The sequence below is a fragment of the Oncorhynchus masou genome, chromosome 19, assembly GCF_036934945.1.
Source record: "Oncorhynchus masou masou isolate Uvic2021 chromosome 19, UVic_Omas_1.1, whole genome shotgun sequence".
In the NCBI taxonomy this organism is placed as follows: Eukaryota; Metazoa; Chordata; class Actinopteri; order Salmoniformes; family Salmonidae; genus Oncorhynchus; species Oncorhynchus masou.
In genome coordinates this window covers 4747387-4766966 of record NC_088230.1, presented here as the reverse complement: position 1 = coordinate 4766966, position 19580 = coordinate 4747387, and the positions used below count along the sequence as shown (strand labels likewise).

The 19580-nt window shown below is 40.1% G+C and overlaps 1 protein-coding gene across 1 annotated transcript; it reads left to right on the top strand.

Annotated features, from left to right (window-relative positions):
* Positions 1–454: 454 nt before the first annotated feature.
* sod2 (superoxide dismutase 2, mitochondrial) lies at positions 455–12858 on the top strand. The gene is made up of 5 exons (XM_064924807.1): positions 455–559; positions 3089–3291; positions 3482–3598; positions 4247–4426; positions 11788–12858. Exons 1-5 carry the CDS (start codon positions 525–527, stop codon positions 11931–11933), a joined length of 681 nt encoding a protein of 226 aa, XP_064780879.1. The 5' UTR covers positions 455–524; the 3' UTR covers positions 11934–12858.
* The last annotated feature ends 6722 nt before the right edge of the window (positions 12859–19580 follow it).

Sequence of the window (19580 nt, the reverse complement as noted above, 5' to 3'; positions counted from 1 at the left end):
AAACGGGTCTCAAAACATGCATTGCTGTAGGTTCCTGTCATTAGTTGGCTAGCTGGAAAGTTAATGTGTTGAAGTGTAATCAGTTGAATTCTGTTTTAATGTAACATTCAACAATATTGTTTTAAAATGTAAACCAGTCATTAATTACAAGAGTTCACCTGTCAAGTTTGCTAAACCTGAGAAATGCAGCTTGGGTAAAAAAAAAAAAAAAAAAAAGTCAAGGCCATCCGGAAGCAAAAATGGGATGGGTGGAACTATGATATGGAATAGCGTTCTAACGCTCGAAATGTTTTTATTCTGCACAATGTAGCTAATCCCTTTTGCACTAAACGTTATCGTAAGTATACAGTACAAATAATGTTTGATTGTATACGGTTTTCTAGTAAAATGTGTGTGTATAAATAAATACGTATCCGATGCCACCCCCACGTACTGATATGGTATCTTCTAACAGTGATGTTGAATTTCAAGGGCAGTTCTACTTCTATTCTGAACGGTGAACAGCGCATACGGTGTGAAGAAACATGAGCATGTTAAGCAGATTGGGTCAAGTCCGCAGGTAAAACTACAAAATGCAATGATGTTATCCATTCGGTAACAAGCCATGATTTATACACGATGAAGGGCGATAACAGACGAACGTTGCTATTGTTACGTTGTTTGTTTTACGTGATGATTGTTATAGCTGTTTAGCTAGCTTGTGTTAGTAGTCACCTTTTAATAGTTACTAGTAGCTAGCTAGTAGGTAACGTTAGCTACTCCCATATAACGATAAGCATTACCCAGCGTGTTACTGGCAATTCAGAAATGACTGACAGTAATCTCTTCGTTTATCAAACCGTTTCAACAAGTTGGTAAGCAGAAATCAAATCAAATTTTATTTGTCACATTCACATGGTTAGCAGATGTTAATGCGAGTGTAGCGAAATGCTTGTGCTTCTAGTTCCAACAATGCAGTAATAACCAACAAGTAATCTAACTAACAATTCCTAAACTACTGTCTTATACACAGTGTAAGGGGATAAAGAATATGTACATAAGGCTATATGAATGAGTGATGGTACAGAGCAGCATAGGCAAGATACAGTAGATGGTATCGAGTACAGTATATACATATGAGATGAGTATGTAAACAAAGTGGCATAGTTAAAGTGGCTAGTGATACATGTATTACATAAGGATGCAGTCGATGATATAGAGTACAGTATATACGTATGCATATGAGATGAATAATGTAGGGTAAGTAACATTATATAAGGTAGCATTGTTTAAAGTGGCTAGTGATATATTTATATCATTTCCCATCAATTCCCATTATTAAAGTGGCTGGAGTTGAGTCAGTGTCAGTGTGTTGGCAGCAGCCACTCAATGTTAGTGGTGGCTGTTTAACAGTCTGATGGCCTTGAGATAGAAGCTGTTTTTCAGTCTCTCGGTCCCAGCTTTGATGCACCTGTACTGACCTCGCCTTCTGGATGATAGCGGGGTGAACAGGCAGTGGCTCGGGTGGTTGATGTCCTTGATGATCTTTATGGCCTTCCTGTAACATCGGGTGGTGTAGGTGTCCTGGAGGGCAGGTAGTTTGCCCCCGGTGATGCGTTGTGCAGACCTCACTACCCTCTGGAGAGCCTTACGGTTGAGGGCGGAGCAGTTGCCGTACCAGGCGGTGATACAGCCCGCCAGGATGCTCTCGATTGTGCATCTGTAGAAGTTTGTGAGTGCTTTTGGTGACAAGCCAAATTTCTTCAGCCTCCTGAGGTTGAAGAGGCGCTGCTGCGCCTTCTTCACGATGCTGTCTGTGTGGGTGGACCAATTCAGTTTGTCTGTGATGTGTATGCCGAGGAACTTAAAACTTGCTACTCTCTCCACTACTGTTCCATCGATGTGGATAGGGGGGTGTTCCCTCTGCTGTTTCCTGAAGTCCACAATCATCTCCTTAGTTTTGTTGACGTTGAGTGTGAGGTTATTTTCCTGACACCACACTCCGAGGGCCCTCACCTCCTTCCTGTAGACCGTCTCGTCGTTGTTGGTAATCAAGCCTACCACTGTTGTGTCGTCCGCAAACTTGATGATTGAGTTGGAGGCGTGCGTGGCCACGCAGTCGTGGGTGAACAGGGAGTACAGGAGAGGGCTCAGAACGCACCCTTTTGGAGCCCCAGTGTTGAGGATCAGCGGGGTGGAGATGTTGTTACCTACCCTCACCACCTGGGGGTGGCCCGTCAGGAAGTCCAGTACCCAGTTGCACAGGGCGGGGTCGAGACCCAGGGTCTCGAGCTTGATGACGAGCTTGGAGGGTACTATGGTGTTGAATGCCGAGCTGTAGTCGATGAACAGCATTCTCACATAGGTATTCCTCTTGTCCAGATGGGTTAGGGCAGTGTGCAGTGTGGTTGAGATTGCATCGTCTGTGGACCTATTTGGGCGGTAAGCAAATTGGAGTGGGTCTAGGGTGTCAGGTAGGGTGGAGGTGATATGGTCCTTGACTAGTCTCTCAAAGCACTTCATGGTGACGGAAGTGAGTGCTACGGGGCGGTAGTCGTTTAGCTCAGTTACCTTAGCTTTCTTGGGAACAGGAACAATGGTGGCCCTCTTGAAGCATGTGGGAACAGCAGACTGGTATAGGGATTGATTGAATATGGTCTTATGTGCATGTGGTCGGCCAACAAGTATGCGTAAAAGTTGTCAATATTAGCTATACACCCTGGCATTGGGTTTGACACTTGTGTTTATTGCCTTGTTTGTAATAGACAGCATCATGAGTCAGGCCTTGCCCCCTTGACTTGACAACTCAACACCTTGCTCAGGCCGCAACAGGCAACTTCATTATATACTATAGCTAACGTTCTTTTTTATCTCATCTGCCAGGATTTGAGCAAGTTACTATCTATTCTCAACACAAGTAGCTTGTTAATCTTAGACAAATGTAATCTAACCTCTTCCCAGGCTGTCGGCTGGGGCCACGAGCTGCTTCTAAATGGAAGCTGGCTTGCAGCTGGTTGAGCTGAAAACAGTTTTACTGCTTATGCTTGATTACATTTCCCACGGATGGGAATGACATGACATTGACATCTCTATTTCCTGGTGGTTTTAGGTGTGCTGCCACCTTGACCCCAGTCCTGGGCACGGTGGCAGCCAGATGGAAGCACTCGCTCCCTGACCTGACCTACGACTATGGAGCCCTGGAGCCCCACATCAATGCAGAGATCATGCAGCTCCACCACAGCAAGCACCACGCCACCTATGTTAACAACCTCAACGTCACAGAGGAGAAGTACCAGGAGGCACTGGCCAAAGGTGAGAGGAAAGCCTGCTGCTTAAGATATTAGTGATTTAGAAAAAGTGGTGATATTAGGGATTTTGTAGTTACTGGATGAGGTTCCTTTTTGAACATTTAATTGAGCCATAAATGCATACCTGTCCTGTATTTACACTTGTAGTGTGTAGCCAATCTGTTACCTGCATGTGTACATGTGATGTATTTCAGGTGATGTGACAGCACAGGTTTCTCTCCAGCCTGCTCTGAGGTTTAATGGAGGAGGCCACATCAACCACACCATCTTCTGGACAAACCTCTCTCCAAATGGCGGTGGAGAACCACAGGGTGAGTAGCCTCGGAACATCAGGCTTCTCTCACGTTGTTCAAAGCCTGGGGTAGTTTTTGGAAGGAAGATTTTTGTGTGGGTGGAGCTCTGAACAGAGGTGGTATTTAAGATTTTTTTCTGACTTGCATCAATCTAGCTAGCATAAGATCCCCAAAATAATGCAGCATAGGCTACAAAAAAAATCAGAGCCGGTAAGAAAAGAGAGTTGGACAAAACAAATAGGACATGCCTCTTCTGAGGGGAAACGTCAGATGTATGCAGAGCCAATCAAATCTGTGTTAACAGCCACTGTGCCCATTAAAACATAACATCCAATACTCAAGTTCTCCAGACTTCCAGATTTAGAAGGCCTCTCAAGACTACATGTTGAGCAGCACTATTGGGAGTTTGAAGCAGCAGTTTGAGAAACTTCTTTCCCCTGATCTTTTACTTGAACTATTCTTCACAAGTTGTTGTATATTATAATTTGCAACTATCACGGTTTATACAATTTGTGGGAAAGTAGCAACAATGGCCTATATGTTCCACTTGCATTTTCAATTCAGACTCTTTCCTGAATTTGCTAAATTGCTGTTATGGGAAACCCATTGGAAACTTGTATGTAATTCATCAGTCTGATCATTCTTTGTTTGTCCATCCTGTCACAGGTGAGCTGGCTGCGGCCATCAACCGTGACTTTGGTTCCTTCCAGGCATTGAAGGACAAGATGTCTGCCGCCACTGTGGCGGTCCAGGGCTCAGGCTGGGGATGGCTGGGCTTCGACAGGGAGAGCGGGAAGCTCCGTATCACAGCCTGCCCTAATCAAGACCCACTGCAGGGAACCACAGGTCAGTGGCTACTGGCCAGGTCCCAGTACTGTTATATGTTATCTTGTTCATGTCTGTCTGGCGCTCAAACAAGGGTATAGAGCCAGTGAATGACATACAGTAGTAATGCACCTATTACATTTTTGATCGATATCCGATATTTTCCCTTCCAAAAAACCTGATACCGATATTTAACATTCTTTGCCTCCTTTTAAGCATTCTAGTATAGTTAACACACACATGGACGCAGTGGTCTAAGGCACTGCATCTCATTGCAAGAGGTGTCACTACAGTCCCTGGTTCGAATCCAGGCTGTAGCACATCTGGCCCTGATTGGGAGTCCCAATTGGCCCAGCGTTGTCCGGGCCGACATTGTAAATAAGAATTTGTTCTTAACTGACGTGGCTAGTTAAATAAAGGTCACACACACCACACTGACCAAAAAGTTATTTTGTAGGCATTTACATATGTTCCCATTACCAGTAAAACATAATCAAAACCTATTTCTTTCACTTGCTGTGCTGTTTCGTTGTTCAGTCATTTCATTCTCAACCAGGATTTCTATGGAACGCCGTTTGGGTCTTTGCGTGTCAAAAAAGATACATGTAAAATAACACTTTGTCGTGTCAAATAACACTATTTGACCAATCAAGACCTGAATATGACTGCATGTCACAATTTAACGTGTTCATACATTTGTTACGTAGTTATTACACTATCACTCGTATTTCATATGTCAAATCGATACGTGTGCTATGATGCTGGTAAAGTTGTCTCGCGCATTCAAAACACATTTTTGAATGCCAAAACTAAAAATATGTTAAGCATATGCTTTCATTTGTTAGATTGCAATTAATTTCCTAACTAGACTGATGTTATTGTGGAACAGATGGTCATAAAGATAGCTAGCTCATGGATGCAAACAATGTTCTTCCCCAAAAACAACAATCTACAATAACCCTATTTATGAAAGTTCTTATTTGATTAATGCTGGTCGGACCCATCTATGTGAAGCTAGCCACAATAAGAATTTGCCACAATAGTGGACTTTGTGGTAAGCCTTCAAAATAAAAGTATGGTATAATTCTATTTGTATTAATTTGCATCACTGTCAATTACATTTATTTTGAAGGCAAACTGCAAATTCCACTTATTCCTAATCCTTATTGTGGCTAGCTTCACAACACATAACCCGGTCCGGTCGAGCCTCATTAGCCAGATGAAGCAAGCTGGCTGCTAATAACATTATCTTTGGGCAACAGGGTTAAGGGGCTGGCTATCTATTTATTTTCATGAACTGAAGTTCAATTTCAATAGGAGAACAACAAGTTGCAACCGAGCTAATACTTACTCACAAGGATTCCTAAATCATTGCTAAGAATAATGAAAATGACTGCACTTTCTACTGGTCATTGTTTTCAGGCTGGATGTATTGGTGCTACCCCAGAAGTTGCGGTCGAACAAATGATGCTTTCTTACCAACGCAGTATTGTAAACACATCGTTCGTGGCCGGAGTTTGCTAGTTTGCAGACTTTTTGTACAGCTTTGACAGTGCTAATGTATCTTTTTTGACACGCATAGAACCAAATGGCGTTCCATAGTATGTATGTTGTGAAGCTAATAGCGAGTTACTGTGAACCTCGGGTTGGGCAACATCTGAAAAATAGCGTACTTGGTAGTGTGTACCGGTGCCTGACCAGTCGGCGAAAGCCAACAGCGCCCTCAACAGAGTGTTTGATTGTCAAGGGCAATGAATGCTATTGTCTTGGCTTTAATGCTTTTTACCTTTTGAGTTGTCTCGCTGAAATTTTCTTACTCTTTGAAATGACTGCTCGATCCACACAGCATACATTGTGGGCTAGGTTAGGAATGCTGTGTTGCCCGTGTACCGCAAAATGTTACGTGGCGTCATTACGTCATGTACCTACTTTATATAGGTATGCACGGTAGCTTTGACATCGGTTGTTAACATTGGTGTTAAACTAGACCTCGGGCCGATACCGATGTTGACATTTTTAGCTAATATCGTCCTACTCTATGTTCACCGATATCGTGCATCCCTAACATACAGTGCCTTCAGTAAGTATTAACACCCCTGGACTTTTTCTACATTTTGTTGTGTTAATCCATTTTAAATTCAGACCTTAAATTGAGGTGTTTTTGACACTGGTCTACACACAATGCTCCATATTATCAAAGTGGCATTATGTTTTGAGAAATGTTGACAAATTAAATAAACATTAAAAGCTGAAATGTCATGAGTCAATAAGTATTCAGCCTAAATAAGTTCAGGACTAAAATGTACTTAACAAGTCACATAAGTAGCTTGGACTCACTGTGTGCAGTAATAGTGTTAAACATGATTTTGGAATGACAACCTTCTCTGTGCCTCACACATACAGTTGGAAGTCGGAGGTTTGCATACACCTTAGCCAAATACATTTTAAATTGTTTAACTTGGGTCAAACATTTTGTGTAGCCTTCCACAAGCTTCCCACAATAAGTTGGGTGAATTTTGGCCCATTCCTCCTGACAGAGCTGGTGTAAATGAGTCAGGTTTGTAGGCTTCCGTGCTCGCACATGCTTTTTCAGTTCTGCCTACACATTTTCTATAGGATTGAGGTCAGGGCATTGTGATGGCCACTCCAATACCTTGACTTTGTTGTCCTTAAGCCATTTTGCCACAACTTTGGAAGTATGCTTGGGGTCATTGTCCATTTGGAAGACCCATTTGCGACCAAGCTTTAACTTCCAGACTGATGTCTTGAGATGTTGCTTCAATATGTCCACATAATATTTCTCCTTATGATGCCATCTATTTTGTGAAGTGCACCAGTCCCTCCTGCAGCAAAGCATCCCCACAACATGATGCTGCCACCCCCGTGCTTCACGGACGGGATGGTGTTCTTCAGCTTGCAAGCCTCCCCCTTTTTCCTCCAAACATGACGATGGTCATTATGGCCAAACAGTTCTATTTTTGTTTCATCAGACCAGAGGACATTTCTCCAACAAGTACAACCTTCGTCCCCATGTGCAGTTGCAAACCGTAGTCTGGCTTTTTTATGGTGGTTTTGGAGCAGTGGCTTCTTCCTTGCCGAGTGGCCTTTCAGGTCATGTCGATATAGGACTCGTTTCACTGTGGGTATAGATACTTTTGTACCCGTTTCCTCCAGCATCTTCAAGGTCCTAGTACGTTCATCTCGAGGAGACAGAACGCGTCTCCTTCCTGAGCGGCATGATGGCTGCGTTGTCCCAGGGTGTTTATACTTGCGTACTATTGTTTGTACAGATGAGCGTGGTACTTTTAGGCATTTGGAAATTGCTCCCAAGGATGAACCAGACTTGTGGAGGTCAGCAGGTAGGCCTTCAAATGCATCCACAGGTACACCTCCAATTGACTCAATGATGTCAATTAGCCTATCAGAAGCTTCTAAAGCCATGAGATCATTTTCTGGAATTTTCCAAGCTTTTTAAAGGCACAGTCAACTTAGTGTATGTAAACTTCTTACCCACTGGAATTGTGATACAATGAAATAATCTGTCTGTAAACAATTGTTGGAAAAATGACTCGTGTCATGCACAAAGTAATGTCCTAACTGATTTGCCAAAACTATAGCTTGTTAACAAGAAATGTGTGGAGTGGTTGAAAAACTAGTGTTAATGACTCCAACCTAAGTGTATGTGAACTTCCGTATTCAATTGTGTGTCTGTGTATGTCTCTGTCTGTAAGGTCCCCTCAGTTGAGCAGTGAATTTTAAACACAGATTCAACCACAAAGACCAGGGAGGTTTTCCAATGCCTGGCAAAGAAGGGTACCTATTGGTAGATGGTAGAGGTCGACCGATTTAATCGGAATGGCAGAGTAATTAGGGCCGATTTCAAGTTTTGGGCCAGTTTGGGCCGCCTAATTTGCCAGAATTTTACGTAATTATGACATAACATTGAAGGTTGTGCAATGTAACAGGAATATTTAGACTAATGGATGCCACCCGTTAGATAAAATACGGAGCGGTTCCGTATTTCACTGAAAGAATAAACGTCTTGTTTTTGAGATGGTAGTTTCCGGATTCAACCATATTAATGACCTAAAGCTCGTATTTCTGTGTATAATTATGTTATAATTAAGTCTGATTTGATAGACCGGTCTGACTGAACGGTGGTAGGCAGCAGCAGGCTCGTAAGCATTCATTCAAATAGCACTTTGTGCGTTTTGCCAGCAGCTCTTTGTTGTCCATCAAGCATTGCGCTGTTAGGCTTGAAGTCAATCAACTCCCGAGATTAGGCTTGTGTAACCGATGTGAAATGGCTTGCTAGTTAGCGGGGTGTGCGCTAATAGCGTTTCAAATGTCACTCGCTCTGAGACTTGGAGTGGTTGTTCCCTTGCTCTGCATGGGTAACGCTGCTTCGAGGGTGGCTGTTGTCGTTGTGTTCCTGGTTTGAGCCCAGGGGCTCAGGAGTGAGGAGAGGTGCGGAAGCTATACTGTTACACTGGCAATACTAAAGTGCCTATAAGAACATCAAATAGTCAAAGGTTAATGAAATACAAATGGTATAGAGAGAAATAGTCCTATAATAACTACAACCTAAAACGTCTTACCTGGGAATATTGAAGACTCATGTTAAAAGGAACCCCCAGCTTTCATATGTTCTCATGTTCTGAGCAAGGAACTTAAACATTAGCTTTCTTACATGGCACATATTGCACTTTTACTTTCTTCTCCAACACTTTGTTTTTGCATTATTTAAACCAAATTGAACGTTTCATTATTTATTTGAGGCTAAATTGATTTGATTGATTTATTATATTAAGTTAAAATAAGTGATCATTCAGTTTTTTGTTGTAATTGTCATGATTACAAATTAAAACCTCACCATGAGGCCAATAGTGACTTTAAAACCGGGTTTAATGGCTGTGATTGGAGAACTGAAGATGGATCAACAACATTCTAGTTACTTCACAAAACTAACCTAATTGACAGAGTGAAAAGGAAGCCTTAACAAAATAAAAATATTCCAAAACCTGCATCCTGTTTGCAACAAGGCACACCTGTTAATGGAAATGCATTCCATGTGACTACCTCATGAAGTTCGTTGAGAAAATGCAAAGCTGTCAATGCAAAGGATGGCTACTTTGAAGAAATTCAAATATAAAATATATTTTGATTTGTTTAACACTGTTTTTAGTTAACACATATGGAATCATGTAGTATTTCATAGTTTGATGTCTTCACTATTTTTCTGCAATGTAGAAAATATTAAAAATACAGAAACTCACCTATTCATTCAGGAGTTAACTTTTGACTGGTACTTTAAGTATTCACAACCAAGTCAATACTTTGTAGAAGCGACTACAGCCGTGAGTCTTTCTGGGTAAGTTTCTAAGAGCTTTCCACACCTGGATTGTGCAACATTTGCCCATTATTCTTTTCAAAGTTCTTCAAGCTCTGTAAAATTGGTTGTTGGTCATTGCTAGACAACGATTTTCAGGTCATGCCATAGATTTTAAATTTGAGTAAAAACTCAGCCACTCAGGAACATTCAATGTCTTTTTGGTAAGCAACTCCAGTGTAGATTTGGCCTTGTGTTTTAGGTTATATTCCTGCTGAAAGGTGAATTAATTTCCCAGTGTCTAGTGGGAAGCAGACAACCAGGTTTTCCTCTAGAATATTTACTGTGCTCTGTACAGTTGAAAAACAAATGATAGTGGGACTAAGCGCAAACCATCAAACCTCCTCTGCTTCACGGTGGGAACCGCACATGCATTCACCTACTCAGCGTCTCACAAAGACATGGCAGTTGGAACCAAAAATCTGAAATTTGGAAATCTGTCCTTTTGGTCTCTCCAACAGTAATGTCCATTGCTCGTGTTTCTTGACCAAGCCATATTTTTTATTTTTATTTTTTATATATCCTGAAAAAGTCCCCAGTCCTTAACAATTACAAGCATACCCATAACATTATGCAGCCGCCACTATGCTTAGAAATATGGAGAGTGGTACTCAGTAATGTGTTGGATTTGCCCAAAACATAACACTTTGTATTCAGTACAACAACAAAAAAAAACTTTAGTGCATTGTTCATTTGTGGAATTTCTTTCCTTAATTCTTTTATGCCAATCAGTTGTTGTGACAAGGTAGGGGTGGTGTACAGAAGATAGGGCTATTTGTTAAAATACCAAGTCCATATTATGTCAAGAACAGCTCAAATAAGCAAAGAGAAACGACAGTCCATTACTTTAAGACATGAATGTCTGTCAATCTGGAAAATTTTAAGAACTTTTGAAAGTTTCATGAAGTGCAGTCGCAAAAACCATCAAGCACTATAATACTGGCTCTCATGAGGACCGTCCCAGACAAGGACGACGCAGTTACCTCTGCGGTGGAGGATACGTTCATTAGAGTTATCAGCCTCAGAAATTGCAGTCCAAAGAAATGCTTCAGAGTTCAAGTAACAGACACATCTCAACATCAACTGTTCAGAGACTGCGTGAATCAGGTCTTCATGGTCTAATTGCTGCAAAGAAACCACTACTTAAGGACACCAATAAGAAGAGACTTGCTTGGGCCAAGAAACACGAGCAATGGACATTATTGTTGGAGTGACCAAAAGGACAGATTTTCTGATTTTTGGTTCCAACTGCCATGTGAGACGCTGAATAGGTGAATGGATGATCTCCGCATGTGCGGTTCACACCGTGAAGCACAGAGAAGGTTTGATGGTTTGCGCTTAGTCCCACTATCATTTGTTTTTCAGCTGGACAATGACCCAACACACCTCCAAGCTGTGTAAGGGCTATTTCACCAAGATGAGTGATGGAGTGCTACATCAGATGGTCTGGCCTCCATAATCACCCAATCTCAACCCAATTGTGATGGTTTGGGATGAGTTGGACTGCAGAGCGAAGAAAAGGCAGCCAACAAGTGCTCAGCATATGTAGGAACTCCTTCATGACTGTTGGAAAAACATTCCAGGTGAAGCTGGTTGAGAGAATGCCAAGAGTGTGCAAGGCTGTCAAGACAAGGGTGGCTACGTTGAAGAATCTAAAATGTATTTTGATTTAACACTTTTTTGTGTTTCATAATCTTATGTCTTCACTATTCTACAGTGTAGAAAAAGTAAAAATAATGAACCCTTGAATGAGTAGGTGTCAACTTTTGACTGGTACTCTATGTAAATTATGTTTTTAATTTTCAATACATTTGCATGATTTTACTGTGTGGATGGGTGATAATACAAAGCAGTTTAATCCATTTTGAATTCAGTCTGTAACACAACAAATGTGGAATAAGTCAAAGGGTATGAACACTTTCTGAAGGCACTGTATGCCTAGTTAAGTTACTGTTGAATGATTTTACTTAGTTTGTTTTCTTCTTCTCCCCAGGTCTGGTCCCCCTGCTGGGTATTGATGTGTGGGAGCATGCCTACTATTTACAGTACAAGAATGTCCGACCCGACTATGTCAAAGCCATCTGGAACGTCATCAACTGGGAGAACGTGAGCGAGCGCCTCCAGGCTGCCAAAAAGTAGACCATTTCCCCCTCAGAACACACACTGGCTCTTCCTTCCTGCCCCAAACCTTACCCCCGCAGACCTTACTACCTTAAGAGAGCACAAAATACCCTCTTAACCCAAATGAAGATAGCTGCTGTATACTGTACCAGAGAGAATATTCAGTCTGTAAAGCAGTTTGTTTGTCCGACTATAGCTAGGTTTCCATCCAATTGGCGACAGATTTTCATGCGAGTATTATAAAATCGGCATTAGAACAATGTGCATTTTCCCATGAGATGTTTCCATCAAATTGACTTGTTGCAAATGCTGTGCGTGATGACAGTGCACATAAAAATACCTTATGTGGTTAAATTCCCACGTACCAAATAAAAAAGCAAGTTAAATGTGTTTCTATCACATTTAAATCTAATGATGGTTCTAAAAAAATTTTTTAGTTGTATACCGAGTGTGTCCAGTCTTGTATTGTCACGTGTCCTCTAGTGCACGTATAGCTTACATGATAAGAATATTATAAACAAAAGAGCGAGAATTTTTTGGGGTCAAACGGCAGACAAGCATCAAGCTCATCACCATGCACTTTCACCTCCCTGTGAAGTCTTAACTTGCTTAATCTGTAGACTAATAAACTGCATGCTTTCCTGATGAGTTGCAGTGGGATAACCGCACATATCATTGTGTGACTCAGTTGACTTCAATATAATTGTTATTTTATCAATATTTGCTCATAAAAGCATTTCCACTGATATTTCTCGCGTAAGTCATTTTAATTACAATTTTCTGTTTCTATCAGGCCTGTCATTTTTTTTTTTTATCAGACCTGTACTTTACTCAAATAAAAAGGTTGGATGGAAACCTGGTCAGTGTTGCACAGATATCAGGTAAATGTGATTGAGGCAAATGTTTTTGATGTGATATAATAAAATATTTAGTTTGAATTGTATCTGCTTTGTGGTTTTAATTAGCATAATACAAAAATCTCCATTAAAAAAGTCTGCGTTTGTCAGATCATGAGACATCCCGAAAAATCAGTCTTCTCACAAAATCATCTGTAGAGTCAGAACGGTTTGCCTTACAAACTCGACTGAAGGTCCCTCGGTACCAGTTGAAAAAATGAATCGACGTTTATATGGAGACTGTTTAAAAAATATATGGTGTTTAAAAAAAAAAAAAGTGTTTCCTGACCTTTCTTGCATCTCTGAGTACAACCACTTCAAAACAAACTTCCTATTTTACGGGAGAATCTCTGTTCCATGTAGTGAATCTGTTATTCAATGCGTTTTGTAAGGCCCTCAAATGTTCTGCAACTTTTGTAATATTCTCTTATACTTCAAGGGGTCTTAAAATAAAGAGCTAAATGATCTTTGGTATGACCTTCTTAAAACAATGCTATAACTTAGTAGTCCCCCCACCTGCTTAGACTCTGATGGTTAAAGGTCAGTGTCATTCATGTACATGGGTTGTAATAGCAACGTAATTAATCAGCATGCACAATACCACACTAACAAGCTGTTTGTATGTCTGTATACACATATTTCCCAAGATGGATACGCTGTCCTGAGGTTCAAAGGTGTGAGAGAGAAGTTAAAGAGCCGCAAAAGAATACGGAGCGCTGTAAGAGTACAACTAATCGTCAGTGTAGTGTGGAGATGCTTATTGTTTTAATCTAAACTGACATCCACATACAGCAGGTCTGTGGAAACGACTCTTCTGAAAATTCCTTCAGTGATTTATAATAATTGGCAAGAAAGGATGCTGGAAAACTGTTTTCATATTATACTGAAGGAGAGACTATTCAGGCGATTTTAACTTTTTATTACTCATAAAATATTGAATCCATAATTACTCTATTTGCTAACTAATCTAATCTGTCACCATAACAGCAGTCAGCTAAATTCACCAGTATAGTCAGTGCTATACTTTGAAAAGGTGACCTAGAAGATGTCATATATAGAGAGAGGACTGGCTTGTTTTGAAAGGACAGTTTGTCTGAACTAGTCATTCTTTACTAACTTAACAATATCACTATATGATCATGAGACTCATGATCACTGTCATTTAAAATGTTCTCCAAGAGGTGGTGCTACTTGTCAGTTTAATTTATTTTTTAAAATTTATTTTACAATGGCATCTTACTCCAACAAACTATTGCCCTGTTTCCTCTCTTTTTATATTGACTTTCTAAGGAATCTGAGAACCAAAGTGTATTGTCAATTAATTGGAGATTAGAGGCTTAGTTCTTGAAAGGTTATTGTCATCATCATGACTTATGAAGTTGGGCTGAGCTGTCTGCATATCTTTGCTTTAGCTGTGATTTGACTTCAACTTCAACTATCTTGGCCAGGTCGCAGTTGCAAATGAGAACTTGTTCTCAACTAGCCTACCTGGTTAAATAAAGGTGAAATAAAATAAATAAATAAACTCTACTACACTCACTTTTATGTTACCCTTATTTTCCTCCCTTTGCTCTGACAATGCCTCTTGAGCTCGACTCCAGAAGATGCTTCTCTTCTTGACATCTGTACAGTAGGAAACTCCATGCTGCCCTTTTGAGTAGCTCCCATCTCTGTACAGATTTCTTAGGGCCGATGTTCATCCATTTTCTGCATGGGTTAGCAGCCTTTGTTTTACCTAGCTTTACCTTGCCTAGCTTCTGCACCGTAACCATAAGAGGTTGACCGATTTTAATCGGAATGGCCAATTAATTAGGGCCGATTTTGAAAGTTTTCATGACAATCGGAAATCTGTAGATTTGGACACCGATTTTTGTCCGATTTAAAAAATATATTTATTTTTTACACCTTTTTATTTAACCTTTATTTAACTAGGCAAGTCAGTTAAGAACACATTCTTATTTTCAAGGACGGTCTAGGAACGGTGGGTTAACTGCCTTGTTCAGGGACAGAACAACAGATTTTTACCTCGTGAGCTCAGGGATTTAATCTTGCAACCTTAGTTAACTAGTCCAAAGCTCTAACCATCTGCCTCTCATTGCACTCCACGAGGAGCCTGCCTGTTACGCGAATGCAGTAAGCCAATGTAAGTTGCTAGCTAGCATTAAACTTATCTTCTAAAAAACAATCAATCAATAATAACCACTAGTTAACTACACATGGTTGACGATATTACTAGTTTATCTAGCGTGTCCTCCGTTGCAGATAATCGATGCAGTGCGTATCTTTGCGCCAATGTGTACCTAACCATGAACATCAATGCCTTTCTTAAAATCAATACACAGAAGTATATATTTTTAAACCTGCATATTTAGCAAAAAGAAATCCAGGTTAGCAGGCAATATTAACCAGGTGAAATTGTGTCACTTTTCTTGCGTTCATTGCACTCAGAGTCAGTGTATATGCAACAGTTTGGGCTGCCTAATTTGCCAGAATTTATGCCAGAATTATGACATAACATTGAAGGTTGTGCAATGTAACAGGAATATTTAGACTTATGGATGCCACCCGTTAGATAATATACGGAACGGTTCCGTATTTCACTGAAAGAATAAACGTCTTGTTTTTGAGATGATAGTTTCCGGATTCAACCATATTAATGACCTAAGGCTCATATTTCTGTGTTATCATGTTATAACTAAGTCTATGATTTGATAAAGCAGTCTGACTGAGCGATGGTAGGCACCAGCAGGCTCGTAAGCATTCATTCAAACAGCACTTTTGTGCGTTTGCCAGCAGCTGTTTATGACTTCAAGCCTTTCAACTTCCAATATTAGGCTGGTGTAACCGATGTGAAATGGCGAGCTCGCTAGCGGGGTGCGCTCTAATAGCGTTTCAAACGTCACTTGCTCTGAGACTGGGAGTGATTGTTGCCCTTGCTCTGCATGGGTAACGCTGCTTCGAGCCCACGGAGGAGCGAGAAGAGGGATGGAAGCTATACTGTTGCACTGGCAATACTAAAGTGCCTATAAGAACATCCAATAATCAAAGGTGAATGAAATACAAATGGTATAGAGAGAAATAGTCCTATAATAACTACAACCTAAAACTTCTTACCTGGGAATATTGAAGACTCATGTTAAAAGGAACCCCCAGCTTTCATATGTTCTGAGCAAGGAACTTAAATGTTAGCTTTCTTACATGGCACATATTGCACTTTTACTTTCTTCTCCAACACTTTGTTTTTGCATTATGTAAACCAAATTGAACATGTTTCATTATTTATTTGAGGCTAAATTGATTTTATTGTTGTATTATATTAAGTTAAAATAAGTGTTCATTCAGTATTGTTGTAATTCTCACTATTACAAATATAAATAAAAAAATTGACCGATTTAATCGATAACGGCTTTTTTGGTCCTCCAATTGGTATCGGCGTTGAAAAATCATAATCGGTCGATCTCTAGTAACCATACATTCCATCAGAGCACAGTGGTTTCCATACAAGGTGCTTTGATTATGTCAACCACTGTCTTTTACCTTTTTCTTGGAGAGCTTAGCAAAGTATCTATCTGGTAATATAGCTAGTGTGCGTATGCAAGAGTGTGTGCATTCAAGAAGGAAAACATTTCTGATTCGAGGGGAAATAAATCTAAGGACAAGTTTAGTGTCTGACCAAATTTCTCCCAGCTGTTTTGACACAGTCAGCCAATCCTCCCCTCTGATAACGATTCGGACCCAGCTGGCCAATCGACGTCAGCTCCAAGAGCGCTGCCCATACAATGGAGGCCCCTTCTTACTCCTTGGTATTGTCATGTGGTGATCGTCATCCCATGGTCACTGCTAGCTCACTACCGATTTATGTTGGTATTCTTATCTTATTATTAATAGGGCTTGTGAAGCAAATGTCCCCAATTTATAGCTTTGACATACCTCTTATAGTTAATATTTAGTACTCAACTCTTACACCGTTTAAGCTAGAATCAAGGCTGTTCAAACTTTAACATGAAGACCAGTCTGGATTGAGTTGCTTTTTTAAAACCTTTTTTATTTTTTAAAAAGCTACCCATTGTGACATACAGTACTTTTGTACCTGTTACCTCCAGCATCTTCACAAGGTCCTTTGCTGCTGTTCTAGGATTGATTTGCACTTTTCACCCAAGTACGTTCATCTCTAGGAGACAGAACGCGTCTTCTTCCTGAGCGGTATGACAGCTGCGTGGTGTTTATACTTGCGTACTATTGTTTGTACAGATGAAAGTGGTACTTTCAGGCGTTTGGAAATTGCTCCCAAGGATTAACCAGACTTGTGGAGGTCTGCAATTTTTTTTATCTGAGGTCTTGGCTGATTTGGAGGTGACAATTTTCTGGAATTTTCCAAGCTGTTTAAAAGGCACAGTCAACTTAGTGTATGTAAACTTCTGACTCACTGGAATTGTGATACAGTGAAATAATCTGTCTGTAAACAATTGTTGGAAAAATTATTTGTCATGCACAAAGGAGATGTCCTAACTAGAGGTCGCCCGATTATGATTTTTCAACGCCGATACCAATTAATTGGCCAATGTAAAAAATAAAACATTTAAAAATATATATAAATGTATTTTTTTGAACATTTTTTAAATTTTTTAAATTATTTTAATTTTTTAAATTATTTTAATTTTTTAAATATGAAACATGTTCATAGTTAAAATAATGCAAAAACAAAGTGTTGGAGAATGAAGTAAATGTGCAATATGTGCCATGTAAAAAAATCGTAACGTTTCAGTTCCTTGCTTAGAACATGAGAACATATGAAAAGGAACCACCAGCTTTAACATGAGTCTTCAATAGTCCCAGGTAAGAAGTTTTAGGTTGTAGTTATCATAGTAAACATTTCTCTCTATAACATTTGTATTTAATATACCTTTGCAAGTAAAATAATGGTGTTTAAAACCCATGCTATCAGTTTTTTTCAAACCAGAACTGAGTGTTGGATCTCTCACCACATGATTTCACTGGGGTGTATTCACAAGACACAAGATGGAAGAAAAGGACTGAAACAGGGAGAAACTACCTGCAATTGTCCAAAAAGAAACTCTGTACAAAAAGTATCTATATCCACAGTGAAATGAGTCCTATATCAACACAACCTGAAAGGCAGCTCAGCAAAGGAAGAGCTCACTGCTCCTAATCAACTTTGCGATGCAGATGTGTCACATTAGAGCATAATGCATTTATTTCAGTTTGACAAATTTCCTTATAAGAACTATAACTTAGTAAAATCTTAAATTGCTGCTGGGGAAAACACACACATGCAGACATGCACAAGCATGTACGCACGCACGCACGCACGCACGCACACACACACGCACACACGTACGTACGTACGCACGCACACACATATACACACTGGTGATGCCTTGATTGGTCTTACACACTGTGGATTTCCTAGGGGTCATCCTTGCTGCTATAACAACACACAGTGTTTGTAATTATCAGGATTACATCACCTTGTTAACTCTAATGATCAAAATACTGTAATTACTAACAGATCTCCAAACCAGGGAGTATGTGCATGAGGTTAGATGTTGAATTTTTCTGATGCATCCAGAAATGCAAATGAGCCTGGTGAGTGGCTGAACATGAATAGTTCTCTTTCTCTCCATGCGAGGGCAGTCGAGTCATTGGGATCAGGACTTCCTATTATTGTGTTCTCTCTCGCTCGCTCAAACACTAGGCCTAGGTCCTATTACTGCAACATTCAAATATACAAAAGTGTATTTCAAATGCAGCCATACACATCAACAAACATTGTTTTATATAGCTAAAAACCATAATATTTATATTGGTCTCCAGTAGGCGACATGCAAGTGTCTAGTGATTTGTAAGGTTATGAATGAACTCAACACTTTGTCCCTGGGGTGGTCTAGCAGTTAGGGCACGCACATATATAGGCCTACCGTGTCGGTGTGGGTTCCGGCCAATGCCCTTCTGAAACAAATAATATATTGCTTCATGTAGTTTTGTCAAAGCATAAATTCTGAAGCTCATTCTAAAATACCCACGTGTTTTCTGTCCCAGGGGATTGCACTGTGAGCAGCTCTTCAATTTAGACCAGAATTAGTCTAATTAGGTGTTAGTGGCTGCAGTTCATCTGTCTAATCCCCTGCAAAGCGAGAGAAAGGCATCAATATTATTACAATGCCGTATCAATTTAATTTAATTTAATATACAGTTGAAGTCGGATGTTTACATACACCTTAGCCAAATACATTTAAACTCAGTTTTCACAATTCCTGACATTTATTAATAGTAAAAATTCCCTGTCTTAGGTCAGTTAGGATCACCACTTTATTTTAAGAATGTGAAATGTCAGAATAATAGTAGAGAAATTATTTCTTTCATCACATTCCCAGTGGGTCAGAAGTTTACATACACTCAATTAGTATTCGGTAGCATTGCCTTTTAAATTTTTTAACTTGGGTCAAACGTTTTGGGTAGCCTTCCACAAGATTCCCACAATAAGCTGGGTGAATTTTCGCCCATTCCTCCTGACAGAGCTGGTGTAACTGAGTCAGGTTTGTAGGCCTCCTTGCTCACACACGCTTTTATAGTTCTGCCTACAAGTTTTCTATAGGATTTAGGTCAGGGCTTTGTGATGGCCACTCCAATACTTTGTTGTCCTTAAGCCATTTTGCCACAACTTATGCTTGGTGTCATTGTCCATTTGGAAGACCCATTTGCGACCAAGCTTTAACTTCCTGACTGATTTCTTGAGATGTTGCTTCAA